Source organism: Ambystoma mexicanum, chromosome 6q (genome assembly GCF_040938575.1).
Source record: "Ambystoma mexicanum isolate Mex_15411 chromosome 6q, UKY_AmexF1_1, whole genome shotgun sequence".
Lineage (NCBI taxonomy): Eukaryota > Metazoa > Chordata > Amphibia > Caudata > Ambystomatidae > Ambystoma > Ambystoma mexicanum.
In genome coordinates, this window is record NC_090937.1 from 916,071,457 (window position 1) to 916,097,251 (window position 25,795).

General features: G+C 44.2%; 1 protein-coding gene across 5 annotated transcripts in view; it reads left to right on the forward strand.

The window, feature by feature from the left end:
* CEP44 (centrosomal protein 44) overlaps positions 1–25,795 on the forward strand; it is a 362,898-nt gene that overhangs the window by 9,163 nt on the left and 327,940 nt on the right. For 3 of the 5 annotated variants that reach the window (XM_069631425.1, XM_069631427.1, XM_069631426.1), the window contains exon 2: positions 22,300–22,442. In XM_069631425.1, the coding sequence (XP_069487526.1) occupies positions 22,354–22,442 (89 nt within the window). In that variant the 5' untranslated portion in view covers positions 22,300–22,353. Of the gene's footprint in view, positions 1–2,354; positions 2,456–22,299; positions 22,443–25,795 lie in introns of all 5 variants that reach the window. The other 2 variants (XM_069631423.1, XM_069631424.1) reach the window with 1 other exon arrangement.

The following is a 25,795-nucleotide window of genomic DNA, read 5'->3' on the forward strand; positions in this document are numbered from 1 at the left end:
ACCTCCTTTCTCTCAGATCGACACTCCCAGGTTCAACTTGGGTCTTTCCTCTCTTCTAGCTCTCTAAATCTGGTTTTCCCCAGGGGTCTAACCTCTCTCCCTGGCTCTTTATCCACTACCTGGCACCTCTGGCCCACCGCATCTCTACCGTCTGTTTATAAGTTTCAGTGCTATGTGGATGAGGCTCAGCTCTCCTCAGGCTCCCCTCAGCTTCTTCTGCTCCTTCTTTTATGCCTGACTGGCAATTCAGGAATGGTGTGCTTCAACTATTTCTGCCTTAATGCCAATAAGACTGAGATCCCCCCCCCGCCAAATTGGGACACCTGCTCCCGCCTTCACTCTCTCACTCTGGCACCCCACCCTGGGCCCTCTACCTCCACCTTTCTGTGAGGCTTAAGAACCTTGGTGTCATCTTCGACTCCACCCTCTCCTTCTCTCGTCACATCTCTGATGTCACACTATCCGCTGCACCTCCTCAGCAGTATTCTTCTTTTTCTCACTTCTCCCCCCGGAGCTCACTGTCTTCAGGGCCCTGGTTCTCTTTAAGATGGACTGTTGCAACAGCCTCTCTAAATCTGTCTATCTCTACTCTTCGCCTTTACAACGAATCCAGTACAGGACTGCAAGAAATGTCTTTGGCCTCAAGCCCGGGGATCGTATCTCTCCAGCCCTGAAATCTCTCTACTGGCTGCAAGGATCAAGTTCAAGACCCTCTGCATCTTATCGTCCACAGGGCTTTCTGGGGCCAGAGGACCACATTACATCCAACTTTCTTTTCCTAAGCATCTTCCTTCTCGAGCACTCTGCTCATCCGCCTCTAACTCTTGGGGTCAGATGTTTATCCAGGCAGAGAGTGGGGGGTATGTAGATCTGTCCTTGGCTAGGGCCTCCCTCTGGAACAGCTTCCCTGCCTCTCTCAAACTTTAGCAGGACCACCTAAGGTTCCGGAAGCAACTCAGGACCTTCCTTTTCGCTTCCATTTTTCTCTCTACCTCTCCCTTGCTGTTGCTCCCGTCTGCTGGGCAAACTTACCTGGCACCCCACTGAACTTACTGGACCAGGCTCCTGCACGACCAGTTGCCCTTGCACTGCCTCCGGGCCTTCCAACCACTTGGGGACTCTATCTGCAGCCCTACAGTCCCCCGACTCCCTGCACGTATGAGCCACCTCCCTGGCACCACTTACACATTCCTTTACACTCTTCCGCAGCGCCCCATAGCACTTCTTCCCTGCAATTGCGCAATCTGAATAACACAAGGCCTAGTGAGATTGTTGTTTTGTCCTCCTGTCTTCCCTGCCTTGCCCTGTCTTGTCGTGCCTAGAAACACTTGTTTACAGGCACATTATAAATGACTTGTATTATATCACAATACAGAGACCAATCCTTTGAACTCTTGAGCAAATTGGTCAATACGTGTGCAAGATGGGTTTGTGCTTTAAAGGATGCGTGATAATTCAGATGGGGAGAAAAAAGCCATGGATGACATAAGACACTTCAGCCTGAAGCATGTACTACTATATAAATGGTCAATGTTAATATATACATTGAAATAAATTAGTATGTTAAACCTGTGTGAGCCATGTCTCTGTGCAACCTTAGTTTTAATGCACAATGCTAATTCTTTTTTTTTATTTATAAAAGCTAAATGTGGTGTGTTCAATAAAGCAGACTTGCAAAGCTCCAACAAAATTGTAAATCAGCCTGACATTATATAGTAATATATCTAGAAACATGTTGGGTAAAAACAAGTTTGATTCACTCTGAAAGGGGAAAATGATGCAAAAGAGAATGTAAATCTGCAAAACAAATACATGGCAATACGACGATGTACAGGGATTAAACTATACATATTAAAGTCTGCCAGCTCCACTGATTTGCCTTAAGCAGACCCTCCAGCTTATTGCGATTTTGCGATCATGCAAAGTGCAGCGAAAACGGCCGTGCAATAACGCATGCAAAAACTAACATAAAAAAAAAAATAATACTCAGGGTGCCAGGTTCTGAAAACTTACACAAGAAATGAAATGCGCTAACACATCTCATCACTTATGCCCAAAAAAGAGCAGCCCAATCCACAAGGGACACCTGAAAGTGTACATTTTATATGCGCGCCCATTCAGATGGCCTTTTTCACCTCCTTGAGCAAATCAGGGGGCGTTTCTGCCAATTTAAAACTGGTCCAGTATTTGAATATAATTTGAAAGAAGCCGACGCAGTCCCAGTGTTCGAACATAGAACACTCGTTGAGCACAGACGCAAAGTAAGTACCGTGCAGCCCCAACAGTCTCTATTAAGAGCGAGTCACTCTTTTAGATACAGAATAAATTTAATACTGACTTTGTTTTCTTTATAGAACGAGTGACATCCTGTGGGCACTACGACAGAATTCGGGACCCACCGTTTAATCCTCATGCTAAAATCGCAAAGAGACTAGTGCGATTACTCCACGCACAGGTACTGGTGTATCCTTGAAGGTGTGGTTTATGAATACAGCATATATATCTTCACCTTCATTTTGTGCACTTAATATACACTGAAGTCTAGTGAATTGAATAAAGCATTTTTTTGTTGTTAACTTGGATTATTGTTCTATACTAATGAGAGAATAATCCAAATGGAGGTGTGATATATAGACACAGTATATATATATGTTCATCATTCTTTTGTGCAATGTATTTGCATGCCCATGTGATAAGTGTCACATAAACCTAGGTAGTAATATGAGAGATGACATTTTAAGAAACACACGAGTGCCTATGTTTGATTTCATAGCTACGTGCTGTTGAAGACAAACACCTGCTGAATAAGCAACATCTGCAACTTGAATACAGATGAAGCCTTACACGCCTCTAAAGAAATTAGAAGGCGAGTGTCGTGAGTTGCATTTACCAAAAGATAGAGATACAACACATAAAAAGTTTTTACATTGTTACCAATGCGGCTTTTTCGTTTTGGTTTTTAGATTGGCTTATGTGTAGTGTCCCAACCCGTGGGCCAACTTTAAATGTCTTATGCTACCACACAATGTCCTGAAGACGGGTCCAGTAGACGTCTAAAAGCATATTAAATTGGCCACAGATTGTCAAACGTTGTTGTGACTAGGACCCAGCAACACATTGTTGAGTGTCGACATAGTCAAGGACAACCACACAATAAAATGAGGATACACGAAATGTTTGAAATGTTTTCCTCATATCCCTACTAACACCACTATTCTTGTGATAAGGAGACTTTCTTCAACCCTATTAGGGGTTTATTGATGTTAGTCATATTTGGTTGACTTCACAATGTTTTTTATGTAATGTTATTTTATGTGATGTTCTTTTTAACAAACATTTTTTGGTATTTATGTGTATACATTAATTAAAATATGTAAGAATCTCTACTACTCTGTCGAAATACATTTCATGACATAGTTTCATTTGGCATGTTGCAATAAGACACCCCTGGTGTGTTTAAAGGTGGGAAGTTGTTGTGGATACCCCCATAAATTCTCTTCAATATACAATCAACAAAAACGACTGAATTAGTATATTCAAGTAGTCGGGTATCCCTAATGTACATACCCACACGCGAAAGCAAGCTGCATGCAAAGCTTCAAAAATGGCATTGCCACAATCACTGTAACATTTAATTAGAACTCTTTCAGATTTATCTACGTAAAGAAAAGCAAGACAAACAGTACCATTTTACTATTCTGTACAATTAAACCTCCTTGATGTTAGTTCACTGATATCTTAAAGAATCCCAAATACCTTTATCATGTTCATCTCCCACATGTGTAATGATTTGGTCTGATTAATTGTTATCTTAATGAGAACTTCACACAACTAATTCTGAAATGAACAAATATATTCACGTTCCAAAACATATTGCACCCTAACCATGTCTGCTGTAATATCGCAGCCGCTCAATCATTAAGTGGCTTACCCATATGCAATTTGCTGGCGGCGCAAGGAAAAACATCTTTTTTTGAGGTCCTGCCCCTAGAGTTATTCCCTTAGATCTTTTTTCAGTTTGAGTTTGCAGATAAATTTAAGATGATATGTTAACATTAAAAACAATTATTTCAAGATAAACTCGGCTGTAGGCCTGCTGCAGATATTTTGAGTGAGATCTCTAAGTAACTATAACACCTATTAATGACACAGAGATAATGAAATGTGGGGCTTGTTCATAATGTCTGCCACTATACTCCTATAAAAGGCGTACTTGTCACTCACTTTCATCTACGGAATCCGAATTCCCATGCTAACAAGGGCAGATCAGTCTTCGGGGTTATTGTGAAAGAAATGCTATCTGCTGAGGGTCAAGTAGCCCAAGCATTTCTAATTTGTATTGCACATACTTATGTGGGAAATTTGGTTTTTGAAAAAGAGGTCTGCAAATCGAACCACCCCTTTCGTCAATGCTCCATGCACAATTTATTGTTCACGCATGTTCCTTTGCTGAAATGGCCAAGTTCAGAGGTCACGTATGCATTCTCGACAGCTGAGTGAACACAAAGTTCCTGCAGACAGAGGTGGCTTTTCAATCTTTGCAATCTTATATTCTTTAGTCAGTCCGGTGGCCCATCATTCTTTAAATATAAGCCATGCCAGCTTGTGACATGGTGTCGACAAAGAGCATGAAAGTATACCGCCACAGCAATTTGACATCATCATAGTCTCAGTTCTGTTCGCAGGGCCACTATGAAATGACTGATTTGTATTGGTGTCTGGTCTGACTGTCTCCACACGCATCTGCCAGTGTGGAACAATGGGCAGCATACTGCCTCTTTATCCCCAAGGTCTCCTCGGAACCGGTGCTTAAAAGCAGCGTTGACATAATAAAGCCACTTGCACACCAGGGTTCTGACCACTGAAGTCCCTTTGAACTGGCAGGCAAGAAAAAGGGGTGGAGTTAAAGTAGCCAGGAAGGAGAGAGGTAGGCTGTGAGAAGGGTTCCATCATCGTGGCTTTTTTTGGGTCTCTCCACCTCTTTCTGCAGGCAAGGCACCATGTCTGTCTTGTCAGAGGTCTAAGAGCACTTGGTGCAACAGCCTGGATTGGTTACCTTACGGCTGGCTTGCTTTTGAACAGTGGTATTCAAACCTCTTCATACCGAGTACCCCCTTGAGGAAAAGTATTGTTTCTGCCCACCAACCCCAGAGAGTTAAGATTTCTTTGAAGAGTCTAGCCCATCCTGGATATCCTTCCACCCCCATTATGGGGGAGTCGGCACCCCAGTTTGAAGACCATTAGACACATCCTTGGTGACATTTTGCCTGTGTCATGACAGCCTCTCCTTCATTGATTCCTCTTTGCACAAATACATGACTGAATAACTGGACTTCTGTTGGTAGTGCAGTCTTCTCCAAAGTCCACTGCCATAGAGGTGGGCACAGAAGGTATCCAATACAGAGGAGAGCTCTTCCCCATAATCATTGCCATGGAACATTGAGGGTGAATTGCTGTAGACAAAGGCCTTATTGATGGCTGTACTTGAACCAGGATTCTGTCCACTGGAGGTGAAGGATCTCCTGTATGTGCCTGATATGATCCCTGGAGTGAGAGTGCAGAACAGATGGGCTTGCTTTGTCCTGGGGTTCCTTGATTCGGCGCCCTAGCAGTGTTAGTCTAGAAAATACATTACCATAGCATAGACGGTATATTATGTTGGCCGAAAACCAACCGCATCATTTGTCCAGCATCACCAGTACAGAATCGTGTGCATAACCATAGAGCGTCCATTTTGTACCAACAGAATCTGCCATTTTGCTTCCTCTTGCTTTACTGTTCAAACGCTTTGCAAACATGAATTTAATTTCGTTCTGCTCCAGCACAGAGCAAGGCCACAAGTTACATATGAGAGATCAGCTCAGACAGAAATACATTGTTTTCCTCCCTCATGAGTCCTTGAAGGCGAGCAGAGAGGCATTTAATCACCAAGCCAGGTGCCAGCTGGTCTCGCTGAAACTGCAGAAACTAGAAATAGACAGAGGCATGAATTATACTCTTTCACGGCCCCCCTTGCCTTTAGATCGAGCTGCCCTCTAGCTCACGAAGAGAAACTAGAAGATAGCATGCTTTGGAATGTGTCTCTCCTTTGAACACAGTTCGCTCACTGAACAAGCGCATTATGTTCTCTGTAACAAAGAATAGTGTCTGCGCCTTCACAGATTGCAACTGTTGCTAAATAAATGTCTTAGAAGGTGTCATACTCGTCATTGTCAATCACCGAACCCTTGCTCGGGAAGATTCATTATGGGTGGTTTTGATGTGTCACAAGCTGATAATATGATGGTCTTTTTGTATATATGTCACTGTTGTAGAATGCTCGCTCTCTTGCGTCTCACGAGGTCTGGGTGACACACGTTGCGAGATGTGAGATCCAGTCGGCCGACTGAGACTATTTGCTTTGCAATAAACTCTAGATTTTGGGAATTGAACCTCGTTTCTGGCATATCAGTTAGTGTATGGTGATTGTGACTTGTTTCCATACGCGAGGGTCTTCAGGGCCCGTCAGAAGCCCAAAAGCAGACGAAATCCTGTTTCAATTCCTTGAGACTCCTTCACGCCGGATCGATCACACTCGACACAATACACGCCACTAAAGGACCAATGGTTCTGCGCTTTTGGCACTCTATGCATCTTCGAATCGCTTGCTGCATTTTAAACCTGGACCTTTTAGAACACACTGAAAAATAAAACTAGCAGGTAGTGTTATCACACAAGACTATTATACAAATCATACCCTCCAGGATATTGCAGCATGAAATGGCAAATTTTGCGGTACAAAGCTTTATTTATTGCAGCATTTTTGTGGGACATTTTGTATTAACTGGAGGGTGTAAGATTGCCACGTTGCAGGAAAGGGTCAAGACTACAAGAGAGCCAGGGTGTCATTGTAATGTATCTTTTTTTTTGGCAGAACAGTTTTTGTTTTGGCTAAATTTCTGGTTTAATGTGCATGCCTATTAGTGTTACTTTGATCATTATCACTTGTAATGCTGATAATATTTCCGTTCTAGGTTTTCCAATACCCCAAACACCCACACATCTCTCTCACCAACACACATCGCACATCTCACCAACTCCCCATTACAACTTGCATTCCTGGACCTCTCACTCTGTCATACAAATGCCCATGTGCTATTACACACTGTGAAGTCGCAATTTGCACTCTGCAGCCCCTGCCACACTCCAAATCATACTCCCAAATCACACTTTACGCTCTACAATTCCTCCCACAATATACAGTCCTACAATCGTTTGTGCTGCTTCTGCATGATATGATATGGCATTTATAACACGCCTATACACAGGTGTTTCAAAGCGCGGCGAGGCAAGGGAGGGGGAACGAAGGGAAGACAGAAAAACGATCCTACTAGGCCAGGTATCATTCAGATTGCACAAGTGCATGGGGAGGGGCAGAGGGAAAAGAGCGCGGGGAAGGGAGAGGGGGAAAAGTGCAGTACAAGGGATAGAAGAATAAATAAGATGAACTTTAAAAAAAAGGAAAAACTGAAGTTTGTGGCAAGTGCAAGGTAAGTGCAGACATAAGTGCTGGTAGGGGGACTGTAGGGAGACAGAAAACAGTCCCCAAGTGCCGGGGTAGCAAGGGAGGCCGTGCAGGTGGGCAACTGGATTGGGCCTGGGCCCGAGAATCAGAAAGGGAAACCGGTGCCGTATCTGCCAAGAGTTTATCAGGGGAGAGGGGGAGAGAAAGCAGAGGCAAAGAGGAAGGTTTTGAGGTACTTCTGGAACCAGAGATGGTTCTCCTCAAGTTTCAGGGGGGCAGGAAGGCTGTTCCAGAGGGAGGCCCCTGCCGAAGAGAGAGATCTGCCACCAACTCGTTGCTTGGAGAAGCGACTGACCCTGTGGGAGTTGGATGCGGATGAGCGAAGAGCTCGAGAAGGAAGATATTTAGGAAGAGAGAGTTGAAGATATTTCGGCCCCAGGCCCCAGAAGGCCTTTTGGACAATGCAGAGGTTTCAAACTTAATCCTCGCAGCCACTGGGAGCCAGTGAAGAGATTTAAGTCCCGAAGAGATACGATCCCTGGGCTTGAGGCCAAGGACAAGTCTCGTAGTCCTGTTCTGGATAAGTTGCAGGGGGTGGAGAGTAGAGACAGGCAGATTTAGATAGAGGCTGTTACAATAGTCCAGCCTAGAGAGAACCAGGGCTTTGGAGACACTGAGCTTCTGGGGGAAGGAGAGGAAAGGAAGGATACCTCTGAGGAGGTGCAGCTGGTAGTGAGACTTCTTAGAGACGTCGGAGATGTGAGGAGAGAAGGGGAGTGTGGAGTCGAAGATGACTCCAAGGATTTTGGCCTTGCAGGGGGAGCAGGAAGAGGGCCTAGAGAGGCCGGCCAGAGAGCTGCAGGGAAGGAGGGAGCGGGTGTGCTGATGAGTAGAATCTCAGTCTTACTGTTATTAAGGCAGAGGTAATTGGCGGCACACCACTCGTGGATGGCAGAGAGACAGTCAGAGATGAGAGGAGGAGGCCGAGGGTAGCCTGAAAATGAGCTGGGTATCATCCGTATAGCACTGATAGTTAGGGCAAAGAGCGGCGATGCGGTGGGCAAGGAGTGCCAGGTACTGTTTGAACAGCCAGGGAGAGATGTTAGACCCCTGGGGGACACCACAGGTGGAGAAAAAGATAGAGAGGAAGGACCCAAGTTGGACCTGGGAGGATCGGTCGCAGATGAAAGAAGTCATCCACGCCAGAGCCTGACCAGTGATACCCAGGTTATCACAGAGACGGTTGAGCAGGATGGCATGGTTGACGGTGTCAAAGGCAGAAGAAAGATCAAGCAGGATGAGGACGCATGGGGTGTTGGAATCAAGGTTGGAGAGCAGGTCTTCACGGATGTTCAAGAGAGCAGTTTCCATGTTTCTGGCAGCTCTGAAGCCAGACTGATGGTCATGAAGACAACCAACAGATTCAGTGTGGAGATTAAGCTGGGAAATGGCCAGTTTCTCCAGGAACTTGCCCAGAAAGGGAGTGATGGAGATAAGATGCCTTTCTCCAATTCTATCGCACTCTTCCCTCATCCTTTTTCCCAATGGCAGCTCACTGCCTCTTTCCGGCCAACTGCTTCCTCTCTGCTTTCTGGCTCACTGCTCCCCCTGACCACACGCTGCCTCTACTTTCTGTACCTCCGCTCGCTCTCAGATTTCTGGCCCACCGCATCACTGCTGCTTCTGCTCTCTTGTGCAGCACTTCCTCCTCTGACCCACTGCTCTCACTCTGCTTTCTTGCCTTTCACGTCACACCTCACCCATCACTCTCCCTCGCTCTCCTTTCCTTCTCATAATGTGACAATTTTTTAAAATGTAGATTTTGAACCAGATCCTCAAATAATGGGGCATTTAAAAATAGAGCCGAGAATATGCTATTTTTCGATAACCCATTTTTGGAAATAGCAGGTCACCTTATTCTCAAAGGTGGCCTGCGCATTTCCACAGGGCTGAGCTGTATTGCAAATTGTGTACTGGCCAGCTGCCTTGAATAGGGTTCTGGGTTGTTTGGCCGAAGTGTAATTATTTGCGGTGGAATTGACCGTAGTCAATTTCGCCGCAAATTGATTTGTACTTGAGCCAAACAACCCAAAAAATACCTTTTCACCACCACCCCACCCCCTCCCCTAATTAACTGCTTCATCGCTGCTGCTTCCCACCGGCAACCCTGCAGTGTCAGATTCATCCCTCTAACGCGGGTCAGATCCAATGCCGCAGGATCCCCCACCTCCAATTTTGAGGAAGTGGGGGACACTCCTGTAACCCCAAGCCCAAACATTCTGAACATGGGAGCGAGCGACAACCCCGCTCCACATGTTCGGTATTTATAAAAATCAATCGAATGGTACTGGCCGAAAATAGCAAAAATTGTACCATTCGATTGATTTTTGTCAGTCACAATGTGTAGTACCTTGAATAGAAATACAGCTCCCAGCGCCTTTCACAGTGACCGGCCCTTCAGAGGCCTGCCACTGTAAATTGCGACCCAAGAAACGCATTTCTATCCTGTTTGAGGAAAAAAAGTTCAAGCGACACAGCAGCGGTTCATGCCTTAAAAATAAATGCATGACAGGGTCAGGAAAGGCCCCGTCATGCAGTGGCACTCCCACCTCCCGTGCGCGTAGGGTTGCCTACAATTTCTGCACATTTAAAAGTGCATCTTGCTTGGAAATTTGGGATGCGCTTTTAAATTGGCAGAAACGCCCCCTGATTTGCTCAAGGAGGTGAAAAAGGCTGGTGAAAAAGGCTATCTGAATGGGCGCGCATATAAAATGTACCCATTCAGGTGTTCCTTGTGGATTGGGCTGCTCTTTTTTGGGCATAAGTGATGAGATGTGTTAGCGCATTTCATTTCTTGTGTAAAAAAAAAAAAGTTTTCAGAACCTGGCGCCCTAGTGTTTATTTTTTTTTTTTTTATATGTTAGTTTTTGCAAAATCGGCCGTTTTTGTGGCATTTTGCGTAATAGCAATAAGCTGGAGGGTCTGACAAATCTATACAATCACCATTAGGTTCACTATATATAAGGCGCAGGTCACCTTTGAGAATAAGGTGACCTGCTCATTTCCAAAAATGGGTTATCGAAAAATAGCATATTCTCGGCTCTATTTTTAAATGCCCCATTATTTGAGGATCTGGATATATATATATATATATATATATATGAGAGAGAGAGACAGACTCATTCTGCAACCATTTCAGGGCACTAGCAACATTTAGTAGCCATACGAAGTAAATGCGAATGTGCACACCAAAAATAATGCCAACATGCGATAATTTACGTTTTTTTTTTCAACAACCCTTTTTGTGGATTGACAAAATACTGCTCTGCTTCCGGATGCTGGAACTTGACTAAGTTTGCTAATGTGCACAAAAAGAATGTGCAAATCTCGACCGTCTTGGCAATGTCCTTCCTTGGCTTCTTTTTGGCAACCTGTATACGATAGTCCTAACAATGACCACAATCGCTCTTGTGATGCTCACCAGTGCTTTGGTATTTACATTTGGTTTGGCTAGCCTCCCTGATGGTGGAGATCATCGCCACATAGTAGCCAAATTAATGAGTCTCCTGTTATAATGGACTATGTGCCCATTTTTCAACTAACATGGAGAGTTCACTTTCACACACAACCCTTGCTCTGTCAAGATCAGTAGGGTTCCATTGTATTCAGTTTGCTGCATTATTAATACAAATACCTCGATTTAGCTCTAACTGTTCACTACTCCTCAGTGTGGCCAGCATTACACGGACAGGCATATGATCACTTTCTTCTCGTACAAGTACCGTCATGTTCTCCACTAATCCAAGTGCCGCCTAATTAACAAAGACCTAGTCTAGCGTGGATGCACTATTCCCACTTATTGGAGTGTAGGGTTTCAAGACATCCCCTTCACAATGGCCATTGAGCATGGTCCTATATGCGAGTATAGAACTTCAGCCCAGCCTTTGCCCTGCTTGTTACTGTCCCACGACTTATACGGGGCGGACACACTCTGAGTAGGGACCCCGCCCAGATTATCTCCTATTTTAAAAGGCAGTTATTGAATTGATTGTGCATATAATTTAAAAGAATCCCACTCGTCCAGTTGATTAGTCAACGTTCTAAAGGATTTGAAATTATAAATCCATCGTCCATAGTTGTTGCAAATTCTTTGGGCGAAAGGTTGAGGGCAGAGTGGACATCCTTGCCTTGTCCCACACGAGTGGAATTGCGGCCCTTCATCTCCAGTTCACTTTTAGGGATGTTCTCGTGGATCTGTAGTTGGCTAATATAATTTTGCGAAACAGAGGGATGAAGCTAAATGCTTCCAGGACCAGGCTTGTTAACGACCAATCCACTTTGTCAAAAGCTTTTGTAGTGTGTAGGGACAGCAGTGCCGTCAACACCACCTCTACTAAATTAAGTGCCCGCCGGATGCTGTCCCCGTTTTTTCTTACGTGTTTGAATCCCATTTGGTCTGTGTCAATAAGCTGTGGGAGAATGTTCACTAGTCTGTTTGTTAGCACCTTCGTGTATATATTCACACCCATATTTAAAAGCGAGATGGGTTCGTAAGAGCCGCAGTCTCTCGGGTCTTTCCCGGGCTTCAACAGGAGTATGGTGGTTTCTTGCATAGATGGAGTTGTTGTGCCCGTCTCTCAGAAGGAGTTGAAGAGTTCCGTTAGTGGGTTTAGCAGAGAGGCTTTGAAGAGTTTATACAATTTGGGCATGAAGCTGTCCGGGCCTGGGGCTCAGGGTTTCAGAAATTGTATTACAGTTTCGCCGGTCAAGTGGCACAGCGAGTAGAGCGCTCGCTTTGACATCGGTGCAGAGCTTGCTAACGCAGGTTCGAATCCCGGCAGGGCCAAACTCAGCCTTTCATCCTTCCGAGGTCGATAAATGAGCACCACACACCGTGGGTAATAATAAGCAGCGCTCAGATACCTGAGGGTTCGTAGCGCTATATAAATGCGAAATTATTATTATTACAGTGTCTACCTCTTCGATTGAGATTGGCAGTTCTAGGGATTGCCTGTCTGCTTCCGAGAAGCAGGGAAAAGTGGCTAACTCAATGTATTTTATCTGCTGCTCTGTCAACCGCTGAGAGGCTGTCATGGTGTTTCTCGGATGTGCTGCTGCTATTTGTAACTTAGCATCTTCAGCGTATTGCGTTGTTCCCTTAGTGCCCTTCAGGCCTATAATATGATTTTGTGCGGGTTTGGGGGTGTGGAGGGGAGGTCCAGCAACTGCCCCCATGGTTCCAGTCTGCAAACTGGCCAGTGTAAAGCTTCCTACTGGCTCTGGCTGCTTGCCTTGTGATAAATTCGGCAGCTAACCTCCATGCACCACTGCAGGCTGCTCGGACTGGCCTATATAGGGCAATAGGCCCATGGCTTAACCAAGAGCGCAAAATGCTTGTGTGGGCCCATATTTATTGGGTCAATGTGAGCCACCTTTTTGGCCAATGTGGGCCAGTTTGATGAGTTACTGGAGTCCAGTAACTCCTCAAACTGGCCCAATAGGTTTGACCAGTGTTGCTGAATTAAAATGTACAATTTGCCTCACCTCCCCCGTGGGTTATTCAAACAATGTCACAAAAGGAATTAATTCACTGTGGAGCACTTTTTCGGTTGGTGCCCGAGACAATTGTATGCCCCAGTACGACCCTGCCCCACTGTTTCACCATCAGCAGTGGGGAGGCCGGTGGGCACATATCAGAGTCCCCTCCACGGTTCTATATCTGGTCCTGCACCCTGGCGTCTTTAATGTGCTCTTATTTAATGACCTTCACTGTATGACCAGTGGCGTAGCTAGGAGGGGGGCAGTGTCCCTTGTGCCCCCCTACCTAACCTGATGAAAAAGAACTAAGATGAAATGTCCAATTCCGGTACTGCACAATTCAGGGAAAACCTTTGTATTGGTTCTTGGAGTTTACATGTGCACATTTTAAAGTGTTGATTTTATGGAAGGCGAATGCCTTTTGTCCAATGCAATTTGGGTGGCTGTGAAAAGGCAATTTTATGAAATATGCATATTTCAATTTGAACTGCAAATTTCTGACATCACATTTAGTTTACCTTTTTGACATGTGGGCAGAGCACGGTTTTGTGTGACTCACTGTGGGCAGGGCATAATCTCAGGAATTTTTTATTTTCAAAACGTAGGCAGGTATGGGTGGTGGGTGTTACAGAGTAGGCACTCTCTAACACCCAGCACCCGCTGTAATAACGCAGCCTTGTGCTCATAGTTATTCTACGAGCACAAGGCTGCGTTATTACAGCGGGTGCTGGGTGTAAGTGGCTGAGAATATTTCTCCTGCCCGAACGGGCAGGAGACACATTATCAGCCACTTACACCCAGCACCCAACAGATAAATTAATAAAAACGGCCCGGCTCGCCCACCCAAACTTCCTTACCGTGGAAGCCGGAGTCGAGTGAGAGAGGGGGCGGAGATCCTCCTCTCACATGACGCCGCACCCCGGCTGGGCTCACATTGATACAATGTTTTGAGCCCAGCCCGGATGCTTCTGCCTGCCTCGTCTGCAGTGCATGCTGTGCACAAAGACAGGCATTAAAAGGAAGCGCATATATTTTTTTTTGTTGGGAAAATCATATCGCAGTAACTGCGACATGATTATGAACATAAACAGCAAAAGGGCTTAATTATATCGCAATTTGCGATGCGCTACCGCTTATTTTATTCCTTGCAACGCCAGGGCGATTTTATAGTCTCTTGGAGCTGGCTGGTGTGACTTGTCCATCAGTCGGTCTGGAACCCCGTTGGAGTCCCGTCCCATCTTTATGTGGCCGCCCAGAAACGGGAAGAGCTTGGTTTCTACGTTTTGATAGAAGCCCTCTTGTTTCTCGTTGGGGGTGTAGATTGAGACTAAGGTATAAAGCTGGCTGCGCATCTTTCCATTCACAGCGTTATAGTGCCCTCTGCAGCTTTTGAGATCCTCCAATTCCATGAACAGGATTCCTCTGGCTAGAATTGCTGTGCCCCCTCTTTTAGAGCCTCTGGATACCAGGTATTGTTTCGGGAAGGCTCCACTCCTTAGGCAGTGAAAGTCGGCTGGAACCAGGTGGGTCTCCCGGAGGAAGATCACTGAGCCTGCCATGTCCCTAAGGCGATGCATGATTGATTTGCAAGGCATAAATTACTTTTAAAAAATTGATTAGCAGGTTTCTATTTAACATTTTCTTGATTAGCAACCAAACGTATTTGATTAGCAATTTTGTACCAATATTGTTAATGTCGCTAGAAGTAATTTGTATACAAGACATAAAATGAGCAACAATACAGCAGTTTTGTACAGCTTAAATAAAACATTAGTGAGATGAGTCTGTAAAGTTTAACTGCATGAATGGACATGATAAAAGGGATCTGAAAAGGTTTTCAGTGCAAGGCTCTATGCATCTGGGTCCAGTCGGTGTTGCACAGGGCAGTGTTTGCGTATTTTGTATGATCCACATGCTGGACCCATCATTTGCTCTGCAAGGAGAAGTTCAGATGTTTCATAAATCAAAAAGTTCACAATGTTAAAGGAAAGTCGTAGACAGACACTAAGTAGGTAGTATGGTGTTGTGGGAGGCAGGGTAATTGTCAGCTTCAGGTGAACAAGATGGCTGTTGCCTATCATTGTTATGATTTTCAATATAGCATTAAATAATACTTTTGGGGCAAGGTAGGGCCTCTAATAACCTCAACCCCAAGCCAGGTAGGCCAATGCACATAATTCCAGCAATGTACACCCATGAAAGACATAATGATCACCATTAGTACCAGAGCCACTGTCTTTGGCACTGGTACTTTATTTGTTTTTATTTTTATTTTTTTACAGGCTTTGGCACTTTTTTTCTATATTTCATTTAATTGAATTTTAATACAAATCAAAGTACCAACAATAAAAATATAGGTGAGCCGGAATAGTCATTAGTAATCTGCATCCTGAACAAAATGTGCACCCAATTCCTAACCTAGAAGCGATTCAACCGTTAGCAAACCACTTGTACCATATTTTCCCATATTCCTGGAGAAAACCCCAGATCTATATACCCGTTCCATTAACATGCAGTGATCCTGCTACTCCAATAGCATGCAGTTATCCATATCTTTCTCATTTGGACAGTGGGGGGGTGTACGTGCTCCCCATAACATTGCAATATTGCACTTTGCCTGGGTACATGCAGTAGACAGAAGTTTGGGTTAACAAGTATTATCAGAATATCCCCCAAATACCAAACTGAGACATGTTTGGACCAACTGCCAGTTCCTGCCCGAAATATAATTGACAAATGATTAAAAACAGCACTCCAGAAATTCTGTATTACAGGCATTTCCAAAGCATATGGCAAAAAGTGCCCCTGGAAACTTGACCGAGTAAGCAGTCCGGAGTCATGGACCAACCATATTTAAAGACTAAATCGCGTGCATAGTAAACCCTATGATATTTTTCAATTGGAGACATGAAGGCTTCCTGCCAATCTTTCAGTTCCAGTGTACCCACATCTTCTTCTTCGTTTCTGCTTGTGTTTTAAAAGGACTGAGGCTGGAAGTTGAGGATAACCTGATGGTGACGAGATTGCCCTCTTAGGGATCCGCTCATTGGTGATGTTGGCCTCTATCTAGGACTGTGCCGGGAGATCATACCCACCCCGGAATTGCATGACCATAGCATGTTTGAACTGTGTAGTCAGAAAAAAAATCATATGTTGATGGTGAAAACCGTTGTTGGAGCAGTTCAAAGGACATTAAGCCTTTCTCAAAAATCACATCGTTCAGCAAGCAAATGCGCTTGAGTGGCCGTCATCTAGAAAAGCTCATATTATGAATTTCGGGGAGATCTTTATTTCCCCATAGGCGACACTCAGTTGCCACTACTGGCCATCCCAGAACCCTGATGGCCGCTCTGGGCTTTGGCACTTTTAAGGGTGGAGGAGATGATTACTGGTGCACTCTGTCCATTAGCCCCTTTGAACTTGCAGTGAACAGGGAAAAGAGGGTGGAGACACCTCTTGGGGAAAGAGAGGAATGCAGGGTGAGCTGTGCTTTCATTGAACAGGGTAATTTATGCCTTGGATTTGCACTTGCTGGGGCCATTTAGGCCTCTGATATTGAGGGTTGTGAAGCTTTGGCTGTGTTTCTTCTATTGGGTCAGGGCCCCCTGGGCTGTGGGGGGGTTTCACTTGCTATTCTATGATGTAGTCTTCCTGTATGTCTGTGCCAGCAGAGTTTTTAAAACTTTTTGTGAACATGCAACATCCTTAACAACGTAATAACTAGTAGTAACGAAATTCCAGTTTGGCCCGACGGGCCTCGGGCCGATGAGTGAATACACTCCCGTGGCTGAGTTGAATTATGTGGGCTCTGAGCGTTCTTGTTTGACTTGGGGAGCCATGCTTGGGTTTGTTGGTGTACTTCGGGTGCAGGGTTTTGTGGTTAAGCCTGGGTGGGGGGGGGGGGTGATTGCTCATGCTTTTAGGGGTGAGAATTTGGTTTTCTCCTGGCGCGCCACTCTGGCCCAGGAGTTTTGTTGGGACTCTCCCGGGCCTCTCAGGGTGATGGGCTCGTAAGGTCTTCAGGATGGGGTTGAAGGACCTCCTGTGAAAATGCCCTTGGCCTCTTCCCGTGAGTGTGCGTAGCTGGCCTTCAAAGGTGAAATGGACCGTTGGCAGGAAAATCCAGCGATATTTTATCTTCTGGTCTTGAAGAAATGTTTTAGGGGTTTCAGTGCCTTACTCCTTTGTACTCTAGCCGCTGCCAGATCCTGGTAAATCTGGATCGGGGCCCCTTGGTAGGCTAAGTCTCCTTGTGTGTGACTGGCGCTCATAATGTCTTGCTTCGTGGAGAAAACATTGACTTGGGGTATTGCATCCGGAGGGGAGTTCTTGCAGGTCCCCTGCGGCTTTCGCAGCCTGTGGGTTCGATCTAACAGCAGCAAGGATTTGTTGCAGTCTGGGAGGAGAGTTTGCAAGAGTTTGCCTACGTAGGCTTGGAGGGCTTGGTCCGCGATTGTTGTAGGAATTGCTCAAATACAGACATTATTCCTGCGGGCCCTGTTTCCATTGTCCTCTTGTTCTTCCAAGGTTTGAATCTTCTTCTGTAGCTCTGTTAGTAGGGTTGCATGGTTTATGGCCTGTTCTTCGGTCTCACTGACCCTTTGTTTCAATTCCCCCATGCGGTTGTCGAGGCCCTCTACATTAGATGAAATTTCTGTCAATTTCGGAATTCTGCTTTTAGTGGCTCAGTGCCCGGTTGATCTGTTCAGAGTGAGTTAGGGCTCGACCAGGGTCCAATTTCTTGCTCTTATCCTGCGGCTGCAGCATAGTGGCGATCTTTTACCCTCTGGGGTTTGAGCTGCTTCGCCATGTTGGCTCGGGTTTTCCCTGGATGTGATGCCACAATGGTGTTGGGGTGTGCGCTGCTGCCTGGCTGTGTCTCCTATTTCCCTGCTATGCTGCTCTTCAGGTGTTGCGGGGTGGCAGTGTGGCAGAGTGCTCCAATGGAGGGCTTGCTGTTGTCCCCTTTTGTTGATTGGTAGTGATCAGCAGCCTGAGGGTCTCAGTACCCACCTCCCCCGGAAGGGTGGAAAAAAAGGGGGGGCTCCCCCTTGCTGGTGTGGGCGGGAGAGGAGGGGGTGCCTCGCAGTGCCAAACCCCAGCCCCATTTCCAGTGAGTGGCTTTGCTCTGCTGGGTGTTTGGTTCAGCCCCTCTGGGGCTCGCAGGGGAGGGGCACCGTCTGCACTGCCAACGCTTACTGTGTGCTAGAGCGGGCAAGAGGGGGCGGTGGGGAGCAGACTTATTGTTTCATGCTCCTTGGGGGACCAGAGACTGCCGCCCCCTCACCTGGTTTGGCGCGCAGGGTGAATCTCAAGAAGGACCTTTCCAACAAGAAATGGTGAAAAATGTAGACCAGGGCATTTTGACAAAAAATGGGCACCCATGGGTGCTTTACTGCAGCTGCAATTGCAACCCGCAGCAGAAACGCACAATGGTAGGAAAAAGTAAACCACTGCCACCAGCCATTGATGTTAGAAAGGGTAACAAAAAATGTTACATGAGAAACTAGACACAGGGGATACTAAGTAACTCTCCAGAACCGTCTTGTAAGATTGTGTGTGCTGGGTCTAGAAAGTAACAAAATTTAAGTAAAGTCATTTTCCCTTCACTGCTCTTGGAAACCGTAGTTTTACCAAGAGAAGGTATTTAAACCTTTGGGAAATCTAAGACTTCTCTGTGCCACTGCACTGAAGGTGCGGTGTGTAACAATGTAAAGATGATGCCTATGGAGTTTGTCAGACTCCAAAGTCAAAAGAAACAGTCCAAATCACAGAAAAATATATGAGAGAGTGGGAAAAAGGTCTCACTCTCTCCAGGTTAGAAATGAAATTCCTTAAGTCCAGCAAAAAGAGCTGGGGGTCTCTAAGGTAGAAGGGAATTGGGGTATTTTGTTCCTGCCCCTCACACTTGGCACACTTCTGTCATTCACTTTCTCAATGGTACTTGGTCAGTTCTCTGTCATTTGCTTTGCCCATAAGGTTTTATTCCATTTAATTGTTAATTGGCACGCTGTCGCCAGAGTTATGCTTTTTTTCCATAGTACTCGATGGGAATGGGGAGGACGGATGCACCGGCACTGTGTGCAACAGTACTGGTGCATCCATCAAAGTCTGCAAGCGGGTGCCTTTCCGCCCGCCAGATCAGACCTGGCGGGCGGAAAGGCACTCACATGTGGAGTATGCCGGTCTGGTAACAAAGGTGCCGGTAGCTTACCGGCACCATTGTTACCGGACCGGCATACTCATAAGACGCCCAATGTGTTTATTTTCAGGGTTTAAATCAATTCGCCGTTCAATATATTCAGCATTTAATATGCACTCATGTTGCTTAATTTTAAGTGTCCATTCAGTTCGGTATTCAATTTGCATTTGTTTTGCTTAATTTGAAGTTTCATTTAGTTCGGTATTCAATATGCATCCGTGTTACTTAATTTCATGGACCGTTACTTCATTTTGTTCCGATGGGAGCGCCCCGATGTTCGAGTGCCCTCGTCAACACTCGCCGCCTTCAGACGTCTCCTCTCGGCGACTGCTTTTGCTTCCTTTGCACTTCAGAGGTTGGGAAGTGCACTGCTACGAACCCAGCTCATCTGCCGGGTCCTTCCCTCTACACGCTGGCAATCTGAATGCTGCTTCATGGAAGCAGCCAGCGTCCTTTCTTCTTCTGGCTTTTCCGCCGCTCCTGCTGCTCGCTCAATATCACAGAGGCTCCCAGACTTAAGGCAGTGACCCAGTCCACTCTTTCTGGGTCTGGCAAGTCCGCTGCGATATATGCCGGCTTCCTGGCTCCTTCTACAGTCCCACCACGGCTGTCTCCTTTTTCCACGGGTCCCTTACTGGTCTCTTCCCCCACAGCCCTCCTTGTTCCTCTCTTTGGTGTTCTCTGCCTCTCATTTTATACAACTGCAACCACTTAACAGGTTGCAGGTGTGCTCTCTCAATTGGGTCAGCCTGACTTTGATTATAAAGGGACATGCCTAACTCTGGCAGGCATCTTATTCGTCACAAGACGTGAGTGTTGAAATGGAGTATTGTTCACTACTCTTAGTCGCCTCTTGCTCGTCTCAGGACTGTCAAGTGTCGTATGTGGGGAAATTATGGGAACGGCTTTATAGTAACCCATAAAGTTTGGTGGTGGGTTAGGTAGGTCCTCCACAGCAAAAGGGGATATCCTGTCTCACCTGTGTGTACCCCACTTCCAAGGACCCTCCACCCATGTGATCCTCCCTCGTTTCTCCAGCCCCAGCGTCGGGATCCAAGAGCGATGGTCTTTCCCTGGCCACCTGAGCAAAGGTCCAGGGGGAATAGGAGTGAGAATACCCTCAGATTTCTCACACATGTGACTGTGTTCAGTCTATTTGTACCGTGGGCTTCATTTGGATTTGCCTCTCCGTGGAACTTTGCTACTATTTCCCTGTCCTGACGGAAGACCAGCTCGTAGGCTAGTAATTGAAACTAACATACCCTGAATGTTTAGAACTAGAGAGATTGCAGTATTGAATCAAGTCATCCAATATGTGAAAAGTGGTCTCCAAGTATACTAGTTGACACATGATGTATGTGAGGCCTGACTATTTGTACAGGCTACTAGAAGAATGTGGGTGTAAGTTGAGGTACTCCACGTTTTTTCAACTTTGTATTATTAATTGTTGGAACAGATTGTTTTATGATCTGCCACCACAAAGCGCACTGTCAAACTGCAGTGTTATGTATGTGTATCGTTGTACATTTTGGATTGTCTGATGTAGTGAAGCACTTGTACTTAACTGTATTGTCTAATCCTATGATATTTATTCTTTTCATTAATTAAAAATGTATTTTTGATAGAGGCAGTCCTCCCTGCAGTTACTAAATACTCACTCCAATGAAATAAGAATTTTATAGGCGAAATGTGTTAAATATATAGACTTTAACAAAAAAAACTTTAAAAAAAACAATTATTGATTCTTCTGTGTACACAAAGAGAATTTTGTTTATATCAAATCTTGATTGACCTGCCCTTTGTGAGTATCCAAGGAGCCCTGGTGTATTTTAAAAAGTCGAAATTAATAGGAACATAATATGGTGCTGGATGAGTATCAAGTGCTTTTCAGTGCCAGGAGTGCCTTATCCTGGATGGAGTATGTTCCTATATAAAGACTCAATAACGATATTCACCAGTTCTGTTCAGTAAGATGAAAAGGTTGATGATTCACGAGATTGATCACCTCTCTAATCGTCTAATGGTTTAATGAACCAATTCACATACTCTGATAAAGGTAACCCGCACTATCAATCTGTTGACCTGGAGGATTAGTAATACTCTTATGAATCTTTTGGAAGGATATAAAACAGTGGGGTCCAACCCTTAGATGAATGAATGAAATCAGGTTTTTTGGGATAGAATTACCCTATGCAAAGCTGCATCTGAGAGGTCTTTAATCGCCTATTTTATGCCAATGTGTGGTCTATGATGTACTTTAGTGTCCTGGAACTGAAAGTAACCAAAATACCTCACTATCCTATTTGTCTGCATCCATTATTAAAATACCACTGCCCTTATCTCTGTATTTGATAACAATATCAAAATAATTTTTCGGGGACTTGATTGCCTCAAATTCTGAACATTTTAAGTTCGACTTAGTAGCTCTAAAACCAGCATTCAGTATCTTTTCTATTTCTCACTTAACTTTTTCAAAAGTAGTTGCTTTGTGTGAAAGTTTAGACATATTGCATAAATGTGGAAACCACTCTCAAACCAGTTACATCTACAAGCTCTGCTTGTTCAAAATTCCTAAAATATGTTTTTAATCATACTTCATGAAGAAATTGTGTTTGGCAGCGAATTAATGGTTTTGTACGCTGTACAGCTATTTATCTAAGCAACAAGGTAGTGCATGTGTAGCCTTTACATAACAATGCCTAATCTGAGTATCTACTTTGCTCAACAGTTGGACTTCTCACAATGATAATGTTTTAGTTTGGAAAGTTCTGATGAATTGGGTTGTCATAGCTTTGTGAGTAACTCAGATTGTGTGATATCTGTATCAGTGGTCACTCACCTGGAGTCGGACACTAATTTGCAATTCCCCCTTTTACAGGTAAATACTTATTCCATGAAATGCAAGTACATTATATACAGTTTGAAACAAACAGCAGTAGGGCATCACTCTAATAAAAAGTAATTGTATATAAATTGTTTGAAAGAGTCTTCATATAAGTTTTCATATTTTTCCTCCCTATACATGAATGACATTTTAATGTTTTTTTTTTTTAAGAGGACAAAAATCGGCAGGTTATACCTATCCTTTTCACAAAAAACTATAAGAAAAATGGCAACGGGAGACATGAAGGGATGTCTTCGCAAGCTAGAACAAGCACTACGTTTGCTAAACTACCCCAGAGATGTGAATTATTCCGGGTAAGGCACATCTATTAATTTCCTATTTTTGGGAATGATCCTAGCTGATTTTATTTTTTTTAGATTTTTTTTTATTGATGTTTGTACTTTTTATGATTTTTTTTATTTTTCATCAGTGACCAAATGTATTCATATTGTTCTTGTTCAAGTACATAGATTATATATCGGAAAATTAATGTGAATTTCTTTATCATATGATCATCCTCAGATTTTGGTTCATAAACGTTACAGTAACTCTAACTGTTTGATTGTATTAAAAGCATGAGGGCAAGCCTTTTAAATTATTTTTTCTAAGAAGCCCCTGCAGCAACCATTAACTTCTAAAACCATATACCTTTTGTGTGGTTCCAAGCGCTATTTATAGTTTGAAAACAAAGTGGTCACCTGACCCTTCCCCGCCCCCCCCCCCCCGCTCCCCAGTGTGTGCATCCATCACTGACCTTGGCTTCTCTATATAGACAATGCTCTCCTCTTTCCTGTCTTTGTTGGAAAAATGTCACTAGACCCACAATAAAACCACTAAACCTGCCCATAGATAGTAATTAATTGCAAAGATCAATTGTGGAACGCTGTTTCCAGACCTTGCTCATGGTCCTGCATGGCATTTAAACCACACCATATCCAGTCAACCCACTCAGGATGCCTTTGTCGCTTTTCCTAAATGGAAACAAAATCAATAATTGCTGTAATGGGAGGGCAGTGTGAATTTACATTTAGAACCTCAATCGTATATTATACGCTATGAGAAATCGCCAATATCCACAGAAATGGAGTGCTACAATATTGGAACCAAGCAAGCAACATAAACAAAAAAGTAATTCCACCTAAATTCGTTCTGTTAAAGGAAGGGTAATCCTTGCCTGACTAATTGATTCAAGACTTATGGAAAGTCTTGGTTCTACGTCTGTACCAGAGACAAGCGTTTTCTTTTATATAGCGCACCTAACCCGGAAGTATCTGGGTGCATTTTGCAAGGTTATATATAAATCAGGACGTAGGAAGGAGTGATACATATGCAATAGATAATTTACATAGCACAACATATTTACAGAATACAGGGGGTGTCAAGGCACATATTACTTGGTATCATGTAAATTAGGAAAGGTGATGCTGATACAGTAGATCATTTACATTCTAGCACATCATATTTCCAAAATTACATTGCAGGTATTTACAGGTGTGGTGTGTTGAAACAACTAGCAATCAAGAGAGAGGATCCAGGTTTTGATTTTAGATCTAAAGCTGTGGAATGATTGTTCTGATCTTAAGGTTATGTGCATGGTGCTCCACAAATTGGCTGCCATGGCAGGAAAACTACTACCATCAGCTTTCTTGATGTTATATCTATGAACCCTTAGGTAGTGTGAGTGTATGTTTCTGGTAGGACGTTCTGAGGTCTTTTTTGAGAATTTGTCTTCTAGATATTTAGGAGCTGAGTTGCTGAGGCATTTGTGAGTAAGATTTAAGGATTTGAGTTTAATTCTATCCCTGACTGGTAGCCATTTAATAATGTTTATGGTATTTGAAATGTACTGCGTTCTGGGAATGTTTAATGCGGTTCTTAAAGCATTATTTTGCAAGATTTGCCATTTGATGCTATTATGTTTACTCGACCCTAGGTATAATGCTTTACAGTAGTCCATTTTAGACAGATTTAAAGCTCTGGCCAAGGTAGTGCAACTTGAAGTCGAGAGGAACGGGTTGCACGCATTGATTCGCTGACAAGTGTAAACTTTGGCAGAGGTTGTGGCATTAACTTGTCTTTTTAGGGTTCAGGTTGAGTCTATCTAGAACCCCAAGGTTTTTACCTCTTTGGATACTTAAGTAATATTGCCGTCAATGTTGAATGAGTTGAATTGGTTGCTTAATTTGTTTAGTCTCATAGTGTAACCGATGAGAAGGAGCTCTGTCTTATCATCGTTAAGACAAAGGCCATGAGTGGCCATCCATGCTCTGATGCCAAGATAGACTTTATTAAGCAGGGTTGAATCAATATCTTAACTGTAATGGGGATGAGAATCTGAGTGTCATCCGCATAGTTAGTGTAGGTGACACCCAGGTTATCAAGGTCGAAAAGAGGCTTGGTGAAAATATTGTACATTGTAGCAGAGACACATGACCCCTGTGGTACGCCACTGGTAATAGGTGTGAGCTTGGCTGATGCAGTAGATGAGAAGACTCTTATAGTTCGGTTATCCAAGAAGGATTGCGTCCAAGCCGTGGCTTTAGTGGAGAAGTGGGCTGCTGATTTTAGGTGGTTGCATAAGACTTTTGTGATTAACTAAGTCGAATGCAGCTGAGAGATCTAATAGAAGAGAGAGGGTGACTTTCCCATTGTCCCTTATGTTGTCCATTTGATTTTTCAAGTCAATTAGAGCTGTTTCTGTACCATGTTTAGGCCTAAAACCAGACTGTCGGAGGCCAAGGAGGTTATTTCGATTCCAGATAAGCTTGCATCTGTAGATATGCCGCCCTGTCTAACATTTTCAGAAGAAATAGACCAGTAGTTAAGATCTGTAATTGGTAGGGAATTTGGGGTCAAGGTTTGGCTTTTTCAATAGTGGGGGAGACCCAAGCGTCTTTTAGGTTAGTTGGTACGGTACATGACTCAAAGGACGAGTTTATAACAGTTGTGATGAAAAGATGCTAGCTCCCTAGCTGCTTCTTTTAATTATTGGTGACCGGGAAGTATCCCCTTGGCATCTGAATGGAGACTGGGGTGAATTTAAAATGGGTGATGGTTTAGGCTGCACTGTTTGTGGCTTTGCCAGGGGGAAATCCCTCGAAAGGTCACGTTTAGTTTTTTGTTGTAATTTTATTTTGTAGCAGATCCATTTTGTCGGAGAGCGCAGTTTGGATATTTGAACACCAAGACTTGTCCTTGGTGTACGTACTTCCATAGGAGGAATGGGGGACTCAAGTTCTCTTAAGGTGAAGATTTCTCGAGTGTTAGTTTGCTTTGTTAATTCTATCATTGTATGTTTCTCTTTTAGTCTGAAGGATCTCAGATGTATGTCTATTTGCAGTATTAGTCAGTGAATTTGTCCTTGTTCTCCACTGTGGGATTATTTTTCCATGCAGACTCTGCACTTCTTTTTTCATTCCGTAGTACTTTAAGATTGGGGGTGAACCAAGAGTTTAGGTAGGCTTGAGGTTTACTTTTATGCAGTTTTAGAGGTGATACTTCGTCCATGGCTTGTTTGATGGAGTGATTGTAGAGATCAACTAGCACTGAAGGGTCCGGGTTAGCGGATGTACAGTAGGTAATACGATGGATAAGCGGTAGTAGATTCTCCACTGTTATATTACGCTTGTTTCTAGTAAGAGCCAAAGGGAGCGGCAAGTTCAGGTGG